We start from the raw sequence: 11,031 nt of genomic DNA, 5'->3' as shown, positions 1-11,031 counted from the left end.
AAAGTAAATCTGGCTTTGAGAGAAAGCACGAGAAAAGGAGGGAAAGAGAATATTATTAATATCTCTGCAGCGTGTTTTCACCATCTGCAATTGCTGTAAAAAGTGTAAGTGTTAATCAGCCACATGCCCACATCCAATTGCTGTATGAGCTCAATAATTTACAAGCCTGGGAATAACACTAATTAACAGCCTTCCAGTGGGCCATATATAGTAACTAGATAATGGAAATGAATCATTACAGTAGTCTGCAATTCACTAATAGACTAGTTTTAGTTGATAAGAAGAATGTTACCATGAATTACCAAGTAAACTAAAAAATGCATCAAAACGAATTATCTTTCTAAACCTAGATGTGCTTCTTTTCAATGTACATGCATTGAAGGTGCCTTTTGACATGCATTAATATGGTGATTGGGAAGCCGTGTGAAGTAGGGATGCTACTAACATTGTTTATTTATCACATGAATCTTGGTGTTATCCCTCTCAGTCTCTCACAGCCTTTACTTCTTTTTTAATGTCTACTAAATAACAACATAAAAGCCCCCAGCTATGGGTAGAGGAAAAAGGATATCAATTGATTGAAAAAGTATTACTTTTATTAAAAGTTATGCTAAAGGTATATAAGAACAGCACCCCTTAAAATGTGTATATTGGTACGCTTTACACCACAAAGCATTGTTCTTTAATACATGTAATTTAGCATTTGCAAATGCATTATGTTGTGTTCACTTCCTGAATATATACAGAATCTGAATATCCAATCAACAAACTATCTTGATCTCATGCCATTTTACTTATATGAGACAGAGGAAGCCTTTCTTTAGTAAAAGTCACAGTAATGCAAAACAAGGATCTAGGGCTGTCAAAGTTAACGCGATAACACATTAACGCAAATCCGCCACTCATTTTTTTTAATACATTAACGCAACTTGTGATTTTACGTGTGTAGCGGGCTCAGTTTTAAAGCTAGAGGGAAGATACTGGTATCATATGAAACTACAAAACCTAAGAAATCCATGTCATGCTAGCTTGTGAATGCAACATTTTGGCGAGGAAAAACTGCAATGGTCATTTTCAAAAGGGGTCCATTGACCTCTGACCTTAGATATGTGAATACAAATGGGTTCTATGGGTGACGAGTTGACGAGTCTCCACATTACAGACATGCCCACTTTATGAGTTTGGGGAAAGTCATAGTCAAGTCAGCACACTGACTCACTGACAGCTGTTGTTGCCTGTTGGGCTTGAGTTTGGCATGTAATGTTTTGAGCATATTTTTTACGCTAAATGCAGTACCTGTGAGGGTTTCTGGACAATATTTGTCATTATTTTGGGTTGCTAAATGATTTACAGTAATAAATATATACATACATTTGCATAAAACAACCATATTTGTCCACTCCCATGTTAATAAGAGTATTAAATACTTGACAAATCTCCCTTTACGGTACATTTTGAACAGATAAAAAATGTGTGATTAATTTGTGATTAATCGTGATTAACTATTTGAATCGATTGACAGCCCTATAAAGATCACATTATAGGTTTGGTACAGTTATTTATGTCACAATACAGTAACATAACATGCATGCAGGCGGATGAAGAGTTATTAATACTACTGGTTGGTGTTTTTTAGTAGCTGGATTTCATATTAATACCAAGGAACGGCTAGTTAGGCGTGATGGGGAAAGTGGTGTTTCAACTGGGAAAATGGGCATGTGATGATTCAGGGAGATGAGAAGTGGAATTGATGATGAAGAGAGGGAGTCTGTTGCGTCTGGCCTTTTTTGTGCTCTTAAAGTAGAAGACATGTATGTGCAACTTGTGTTTTTATATTTGGAAACCAAGGACAAGAACTGGCTGTAATGATAAGTGTTGTAAACATTGCTTTGGTTTTCCAAAATGTTGAAGGTCATCATTGTATTCTGTGTTGTAGCTATTCTCTTTCATTAAAAACAAGCCATTTAGCATTGAATCCATCACAGCAGATCTTATGGAAGGTATGTCATGATATCTGGAGGAATTAATTTGTTCCCGGTGATCTTTTAAATACTGTATTTAAAGCAGAAACACATACAACCTCGGCTTCTTCCCTGAGTTTTTATTTTCTCCAAACCAATTGACCCAATCTTCCATAAATCTATCTCTATAAAACTCAAGCTTTACGGTCTGAATGCAACCGTGAACGACTATGAGCACCAGCAGATACTCAAGAGGTCTTAAATAATATAAGGCTGTAAACTGTAACACAGCCATAAATGATATCAGCTTTTGCCAATTCTGTATTTCTCTCTTAATTTACATGGGCCTTTATCTTTTCGGGTGACTTCTCCTTTTCCATTTGTCTGTTAAGCCGCTCCCTCTGGGCAATGAAACGGTAATGTGGCTTAATGTTGCTCGGGCTTGCAGCGGGGTGGGACATGCAGGTCTGCATCTGGCCAAGCAGAGAGTAAATCTCTGAGCTCTTCTCTTGGATATCTCTCTCCAGAACGCCTTTCCCCGGCTTGACATATCTCTCTGGATAAATGAACTGCGTTAAAAGAAAAATAACAAAAATTCTGTGCACATGTTGCAAATCATTAATGACTGCTGTTATTTGTTATTTGGCATGGAGGCTCCTATATTTTTCATGTGTAAGACAAAGAGAAATGCACAGTAAATCACGGCATAAGAATTTAAAGTGCATTTATCATTACCTACCTTAAGCTTTGACCCCACATTGAAGCGCACGCTGTTTTGCTGATGTGCAAAGCTGATGTACATGCGTTCTTGTGTGTGTATGCGCACACCGATGTGCGGTCCCAGGGCAAAGGTCAGAGGCTTGAAGGGAAGGTTATGTACATGCGGGTCACAATACCACCAATTCCAGCGCCTCCTCAAAGCTCCTGTCTCGCTGAAGCAGAGACCTCCAACAGGGGTCAGATTCAACCTTCAGACACATCACAGAGATTAGCAATAGACCTGTAGCATGAGGGCAGCAGGTTAATTCAAAAAGTATCTCTGGTCAAAAAGTAATTGAAGAAAACTAAGAGGTCTTAAATGCCCAAGATACAAAAGATACAGTTAAGATCGGGTTTTGACATTTATATTCGATTCATATTCTGAATTAAAGGAATAGTTTGACATTTTGGGAAATACGCATATTCACTTTGAGAGTTAGATGAGAACATTAATACCACTAGTAGGATGCACACACATTCAAACCAAAGAGGGCAGGTGCTGAGTCGGAAGTGAGCAGATCATGAAATAAACAAATAATTAGCTCACACACTTAGTCTGATGAAGAGCAGTTGTGCTCGAAACCTCACCTAGGTGTGATAAATAAGTAGACATTGGAGCCCTGTAGTGTGCAAGCTAATTATTTGTTTATAACAACTCTCATATAGAGTGCTGCAGGAATGAGTCTTAAAACCCGGAAATGAGTGAGTCTCGTGTCAAAGTCAGTGGGTTTTTTGAATGGGTTTTTAGTTAGATGCCTGAAATGAGGTCTGTGGTTAACACAAGCTTAAGAGATTTTAACGTTTTGTTCCACGATATAAAATACGTCAGTAAATATCCCACTCAGGAATTACGGTACATGCCCACAGTCTCCGTCCTTTCCACGCTTCCCATTCACTGTCTATGTAAGAAAATGCATTCTGGTAGCGTGGCAGTGCGATTTGAGAGACGGACCATCACGTTGGCCGATCCTCATTTGCATAAAGATAAGGTCTAGACTACTTTATGCAAATCACGGGCATCCGACGCAACTCGCCGCCTTTGGAAACTCCAAAACGTCATCACGCCGACTCGTCCGCCTTTACACCCTCGTTGTGTATACTCGCGCTCATGTGACCGTGGTGTTGTTTGTTTATGGCCGTTAACGTTAGCTTTTTACTTCTGGTGATTTCATTCACACTTCAAATATTATAAAAGTGGTGTTCATTTGCGGAGAATATCTTACGGAGCAAAACGTGGAAGTATCATAAACGTTTGTTTGCAACAGAGCTTATTTTCTGCAGTTTCCAAAACCCAATGGAAAAATCCCATTGGCTTTTTGTTGAGCGATTCTAGCTTCCTGTTTGGCCTACAAAAATACGTCCCTGCACCACTCTATTCGTCCGTTAAATATACTACTGTATGCAGTCAGCAGCTAATTAGCTTAGCATAAAGACTGGAAAAAGGGGGAAACAATTATCCTTTTGTCTGAAGCTGACAAAATCCAGCTACCAGAACCTCAAAAGCTCAGCATTTAAGACGATATATATCATTTGATTAATACGTCCAAAAAACGAAATCTAAAAATAGCAATTTGTCGTTTTATTGGGAGTCATGTGCCAGACAATTCTTTGTCTGGGACCACTAACATCCTGGAATCTCTACTGGTTACCTGGCGAATAAGCATATTTCCCCAAATATGGAGCTATTCCTTTAAGGCCTTGTTTTAGTAACAACTTTGTATAAATGATACTAATAGCAGTTATTATGGAGTAACAATTACCGCATCGTTCCATTGGGATGATAGCATGTGGCGTGGCCTTTATTTGTGAATATGCCTTTGATGCTGGGCTCTACGTCCTTGTCCTCCAGGATTATGTAAGTGAAGTCAGCAGCTCCTTCAGAGGATATTGTAATGGCTGTTTTCCCAGAAGGATAACTTTGTCTATTAAGGATCATTAACACTGTGCAAACCATTTATCAAAGGGAACAAACGTGTACCCTCTCATTAAGCACTATGACCTATATAGTCCTTGATCTTCCACTTTGTGCACTTCTTAAAAGGATACAAAACATTACCTGTTCCATCTGGGCATAAGGTGAGAAAACATTGCCCATCTTTGTAGAACTTCATAATAACTTCCTTGATCTGTGACGCGAAATAGTCAAGTTATTTATTACATTTCTGGTAAATACATTGATGATAAAACACTGAGTGGGGTGAGTTGAGCCAGTTTTTACTTGAGGCGTTTTTCAAGTGAGGGAATGACAGTCATGTCTCCGACTATGTACATGTACATTTATTTCAGTATGTGGTGCATCCTTGGGAATTATCACTTTGGAGCTAAAATAAACAGTTTTCAAAATATGACTTTCCAAAAAAAAAAAAAGAAATTGGTTAAGTTAAGGATAAGTTGAGCCATATGTAGTACGCCTATAGTCTATCAATCATACCGGTCTATCACTGAAGTGAGGTCTCTTCATCACAGGGTCAGTAAAAGGGATGACTCCTCAAAAATGTGTGGTCACATGACCAATTTTGTTTATGGTTGCCTAGAAACAAGGGGTGGCTCAACTTCCCCACGGGCTCAAATCACCCCACTCTCCCCTATTGTGGTTTAGGAGGGGCCCCGGTAACAGCAGTGTCATTATGAAAACACGCGTTCATACATACCTTTGGCTCGCCATCTGTTTCGTCTTGCAGTGTAAACAAGTTCGTAGTACTTTTGATATCCATCTGAGGGAAAGGCGGCTCATCATAGTTGTAGGGAACGTCTTTTGACAGCCTGTAGGAGATTCTATTCTTGATCATAATATGGCCTGAGCAGAAAAAGGAGAATATCCAGCTATTGATATTTTGTCAATGAGAAGCATGAAAGACTGCAGACATATTTTTATGATTTGTACTAATTTGTCTAGACTAGGGCCCCAGGTTGCATACTTACTTAAGTCTATATTCAAGTGTCTTTTAGTTCTTCTCCGGAGTTGCAAAAGTCTCATCCTACATTAGAAATTGAAATTATTTTGGTGGAAAAAATGTACAATACTGTGCCAAAACCTGAAGGGCATGACAAAATCTAATTCAGATGTTTCATGCTACTGCAAACACAAAGAGAAATAGAGCTCTTTTATGGCATGCAATCTAGTACAATCAATATCAATATATGTATGTCCTTGGCAGTCATCTACTCGATCCTACCGACATATAAAATAAATGCATAAAGGAACAGGGCATGCATGATACTCACCTCTCCTTTGCCTGATCGTTAATAGCTCCCCTCTCCTCCTCACTCATGATGGGGGCATGCAGGTTCACATCACTCTTCTTATATGACATCTTCCGTGACAATTTTTCTCTCACTCCCATTAAAAGATCTCGCAATTGTTTAGCTTTCTCGCAACAAAAGAGCTGAATAAAAGAAAATTCACAACAGTACACATTTCTATTTTCTATTTTACTAGCAGTGCTCCTCCAACCCTTTCCCACCACAAATGGAGGTGATTTTGTCAAGGTTACCTGAACAGTCATTATTTCTAATGAATTTATTTTCAATTTCTTGTTGGAGGTAAACAAGGTACACTCACCCCCTCAAAGCCTGCTTCATTTTCCAACAGTTCGTTGTATATGAAGAGCTGCTGGCAAAACTCGCACTGAGCAAGAAGCACATCCTGTTTATATTCCACCTCTGGAACCTGGACAGCAAAAAAACATACTCACTATCACCGCTCCACTTCTGATATTATAGCCTCCACTCGCTGCTATTAGGCTACTGTGGGAAAATGAAAAAGGCCATCACTGTCATTTCCAGGCACTATGGGCAATATAGAGATACAGGTACCTTTTCAACATGAGAACTTTGTTTTTGCTCTGGCTTGTATGCTAGGAGACGAGGCGGACCCACACAATGTACATCAGGCTCCTGATGGGAAAACGTGTACATATTGTTGAATATAAGCTACATATAACCTTTATGCATGAAATTATTCATATTGTAATGCCTTTGTCGAGAAAAAATAGTGATTTTGACCGTGGTGGCAGAAGTACTTCGATCTTAAAAGTAGAAGTAATGAATTACATTTACTATCGTTACTCTAATGAAGTCTTTTTTTGTGTAAGCCTACTTGTTCTTCCGTAGACGGAAGCTGGATGGCCGACGGAGGATGGACGGCAGCTCTGACGGCTTGTTTTCCTCTGGTCTGTGAAATCTTGCAGATGCCATTAGGAGCACCGGAGGACACAGAGACACATGATTTCTTTCAAATTACATGTCTCATGCACTACTGTCAGGGTACAGTGACATACAGTTTTATAAAAATAACTTTTTTTAAATCATATTTGCTCCAATTCTAGTACTTCAATACATTTCAAGTCACGTCCGTTACAGAGTAAAAGCAGCTAGCAGTTAGTGATCAGGTATGGTCAGCATTATTGTACCTCGGCATAGTTAAAAATAAAGTTGCATTTACCTTCGACCCAAATTAATCAAACACAGCTAGGACATTGCTTCACTAACAGGTGCATTCTGGGTCTAGCTAACATGCTAAATGCAATAAATCTCATGGTGGGTCCTCCAGCGGTGACTTCTGCGTTCACTGAGGAACATTTACCTTTAGTGAAGTGTGTTTGTGACAATAACCCCTGATGTGACTGCAGAGCCTCTTTCAGCTCAACATTTTTGAAAACTTTGAGGGGCGCAGTGAGACAGAGAGGCTGAGTGGACTGGTTATGCTGGGACCAGAGAGGCTGAGTGGACTGGTTATGCTGGGACCAGAGAGGCTGAGTGGACTGGTTATATGATGTATTGAGAATGAATGTGCAGGGAAGTTGAACCTAAAGCAGATTGTGGAGAACTGTACAATCCCTCCTTTGCAGATATGTGTTTGTGACTGCAGTTGCTGTGGGGTTTATTTTGTTTATACATATGAGTTGTCTGCCTTGGTGGTGCTTTATTCTGCTGTTGATTCTATAAGAAGTGTCAGGCTATTTAATTTATGTATCCTAATATTGATTGCTTGTTGCACCCGCCGCGGTGTCCATAGGTCTTTTTATTTATTGTCTAGTCTATCTAGTACTCTTTCCATCCCTGAATAAAAGTAGCTATACCAAAGTGTAGAAATACTATGTCTGTTACATGTAAAAGTCATGCATACAAAACGTTCTATACCAAAGTATTACCATCAAAATATACTATAAGTAAGTACCAAAACTAAAACTCATTATGCAGAATTACCCATTTTCAGAATTCCATTTTGTGATTATTGATTCATTCATTTATAAGCATCACTTTAATGTTGGAGCTGGTAAAGCTGGGGCTAATTTGAACTAATTTAGCTATGGCTACCTAACTGCTGCTGTGTACTTTATCTATAATGATATCACATTTATTTCTTTATTATATTTTCTATTAATAATTTAAAATTGGCTTTGAACAAAATTGACTTCACTTGACTATGCATAAAACACACGTTTTGTCATGAGCAGGTTACCTCTGAAGAATCAGCGACAGTGTCCGTGCTTTCCACCTCTGCCTGCAACAACTGGGGAACTTCAATTTCCTTTTGAACTGCACAAGAGAGAAATAATTGGGAATTTGACAGATGTCTGAGTCATGAGAGGCAAGAGGGGGCAGGAACAGGTGACCCCTTCGCACCCAAACTGATGACATGGCTTACCTTGACAGCTGAGAGAGAGGCTCTGCTCCACCCACCTCCAATCTGTCTGGGCATGAGTGCCCACCAAAGTAATGAATCTTCCATCCAGCGCGACTACCTCCATGAACTCTGGTGAGACCGGACTGCACAGAAAAACAGAGACAGGAGACAAAGAATTGCTGCAATGCTTTACCAGAATGACTCTATTCATCTTAGAGCTACAGTAATTGATTTTTTATCCTCTTGGGTGCAGAGGAACCCCTCAAAAATCTACAAAAAGACACATCTGACATATTGCCATCTCATAAAGTTGTTGTGGCACTCAAATGTCTACGCATTGAGCAGACATGGAGCAACACTAGCAACAATTTGGAGTCATTGAAAAGTCTTTGGCGATTAGATTCCATCGTGATGTAGTGTATTAAAGAGGGGTAGTGATGCTGTGGTTAGTTCAGAATATTCCCCCTGGAGTCTAGACACTGGCGGTGGTGAATGGAGTTGCTGAAGATCCAATGATGGGATGTTAACCGGGACTGGGCACCGAATATGATGAAGACTGGAGGTGAATGTTGTAGAGGAGGGTCGCGTCGGTTCAAACTGCAATGACAACTGACAGCAGCAGAGAGGAGAACAGTTTTCAAATTTGAAAGCAACGATATGATTGGCTTAGGGAGATTTTGGCAAAATCTGGTTGGTCCATATTAGAGTGCAGGCCCATAGTCAGCTGATCGTGTAGAGACTCAGCTCTGAGACTTCAGCTCTGTTTTGGTCTTTCTCAACTTCGTCAAATATCTTGGTGTTTAGCTGTTGACTTTCTTCACCAGCTAGTTACTCACCGACTTCATCAGTCTGCCATTTGGTGCTGGCTAGGCAGCATCTACAGTGGTTTTATGTGAGAGTTTTGGTGAAAACAGCTGCCTGCTGAGCTGATAGTAGCTAACAAGGTAAAGGTCCTGACACACCAAGCCGACAGTCGGCCGTCAGACAGTTTGGGGCCGTCGGTGAGCGTCTGTCGGCCTAGTTTTTTCGTGTGTCCCACACCGTCGGCTCTAGTCTGCCCGTGTCGGAGGCTTTTCAGCCGATTCAGCATGTCGCTCGTCGGTGAGAGAAATCACTCTGATTGGCTGTTCAGCTTAAACGAATCAGTGCACGAGAAGAGAAACGGACGTTAGGAAAGCAAGCCAACGAGTAAAGTCAAGAGGAAAAACACAGAAGGCTCTTCTCACTTTTCATCTTCATCTGATCTGATCATTCCAATACACTGATATTTTCTCAACGAGTGGTGTGAAAATGGTCAGCAAACGCAGCTTTGTTTTATGTAGTAGGTATCATAACAACGGCTTGTATATCCGCAGTCTTCGGTCTTCCAGTTTACCTTTTTTAATGACTAATATTAACTACCGCTACCTGCTGGTGTGGAGAGTTACTTCATCCCACGCAGGCGCAGAACGAACGTGGTAGTTAGCCGTCGGCTGTAGTCTTTATGGTGTGTTCGAGTGCAACTTTTTGGCCAAAACAAAGGCGACGTGAGGCGACGCAACTGGTGGCCTTCGTCACCGCTAGTTCTTTGATGTCGGCTTAGTGTGTCCCCAGCTTAAGAGACTAAAATTGAGACACATTTATTGGATAATAATAATAATAATTTATGTCGTCACTTCCTGAGAGCCTCCTTGCCTGTTGAAGACTTGTAACCATGGTAACCCGTGCCAACCTCATGTGACCAAACGACGGTTTGTGAGAATCAAAGTCTGAATTAATTAAAAAATATATATTGTGCCTAGCAAAGTGAATTTTTATACTTACAGTTAAATTGAAGCGTTATTGATGTTACAGAGTTGTCTGTCAATGTCCGTTATGTACATTGACGTCACTACCGCATTGCATTGTGGGATATTTATGCTGCCGTAGTGTCCAGTGTTTGCATATTGTAATATTTCACCGGAAAGAGTATTAATATTATTATTAGTATATAATTTGCGTACTATTGGTTTCATACTAAGGTTTCGGACGTACCAAAATATCTCACTTACTGTTTTAGCGTACCAAATAGCGTGTTAGTGTGGAACTTCGGATGCAACCACTGTGACATTTGTTATTGTCTTGTTGATAGGAATGAAAAATGTTCCTTACGGTTTCTCTTTTAGAGGCGATTCGCTAGAGCATCCAGGTTCTCTCGAATGGCCTATATGGGAATAAACAAAGTTGTTATAATGTTACATACATACATAGACAGCTTGGCTGTTAACAGTTGTCATACTTTTTCACATCCAACTCACTTTTCTCAATCGGTTGTTCTTGTGGAAGCGTGCCAGCACATAGCTTTCCAAGGTCATTTGCCGCTAGCGGAGCGCAGATTTGAACATTCAAAGGAGAGCTGGAGCGGTTGTCGGTTATGATGTTAACAATGGGATCTTTCTGGTCGTCACATGTCTCGTGCTCCTCCAGGCTCTTCAGGTTGTCACAAAGCTGTCGAGGGGAGAAGTCACCTTCTTTAGGACTCTCAGGAGATGCAGAGGCACCGTCTCTCTGGTAGGATGGAGACTGACTCATGTTTTAAGAAATGTGATCTGTCAGCTGAAGCAAAATCTCTAGAGGACACTCTCTGAATATTGCAAGGTTCCATCTCGTTTTTGTTATTGTTCAAGTGCAGTTGCCCGGCAGTAGTTTTGCATCAAACTCATC

General features: G+C 40.3%; 1 protein-coding gene across 1 annotated transcript; it reads right to left on the bottom strand.

Moving 5' to 3' along the window:
* Nucleotides 1-2,086: 2,086 nt before the first annotated feature.
* On the bottom strand, nucleotides 2,087-10,961 carry LOC119499722 (glutamate-rich protein 6-like). Its single transcript, XM_037788876.1, has 14 exons — nucleotides 10,626-10,961; nucleotides 10,480-10,531; nucleotides 8,371-8,492; nucleotides 8,185-8,261; nucleotides 6,820-6,903; nucleotides 6,537-6,617; nucleotides 6,283-6,390; nucleotides 5,946-6,106; nucleotides 5,643-5,698; nucleotides 5,372-5,517; nucleotides 4,767-4,846; nucleotides 4,481-4,636; nucleotides 2,701-2,929; nucleotides 2,087-2,530 (listed from the first exon to the last, which is right to left on the bottom strand). The coding sequence occupies exons 1-14, from the start codon at nucleotides 10,897-10,899 to the stop codon at nucleotides 2,294-2,296; spliced, it is 1,863 nt and encodes a 620-aa protein (XP_037644804.1). The 5' UTR covers nucleotides 10,900-10,961; the 3' UTR covers nucleotides 2,087-2,293.
* Nucleotides 10,962-11,031: the final 70 nt, after the last annotated feature.

The sequence above is a fragment of the Sebastes umbrosus genome, chromosome 13 (assembly GCF_015220745.1).
Source record: "Sebastes umbrosus isolate fSebUmb1 chromosome 13, fSebUmb1.pri, whole genome shotgun sequence".
NCBI classification, from domain to species: domain Eukaryota; kingdom Metazoa; phylum Chordata; class Actinopteri; order Perciformes; family Sebastidae; genus Sebastes; species Sebastes umbrosus.
The sequence above is the reverse complement of the archived record's forward strand: the minus strand, read 5'-3'. Positions and strand labels throughout refer to the sequence as shown.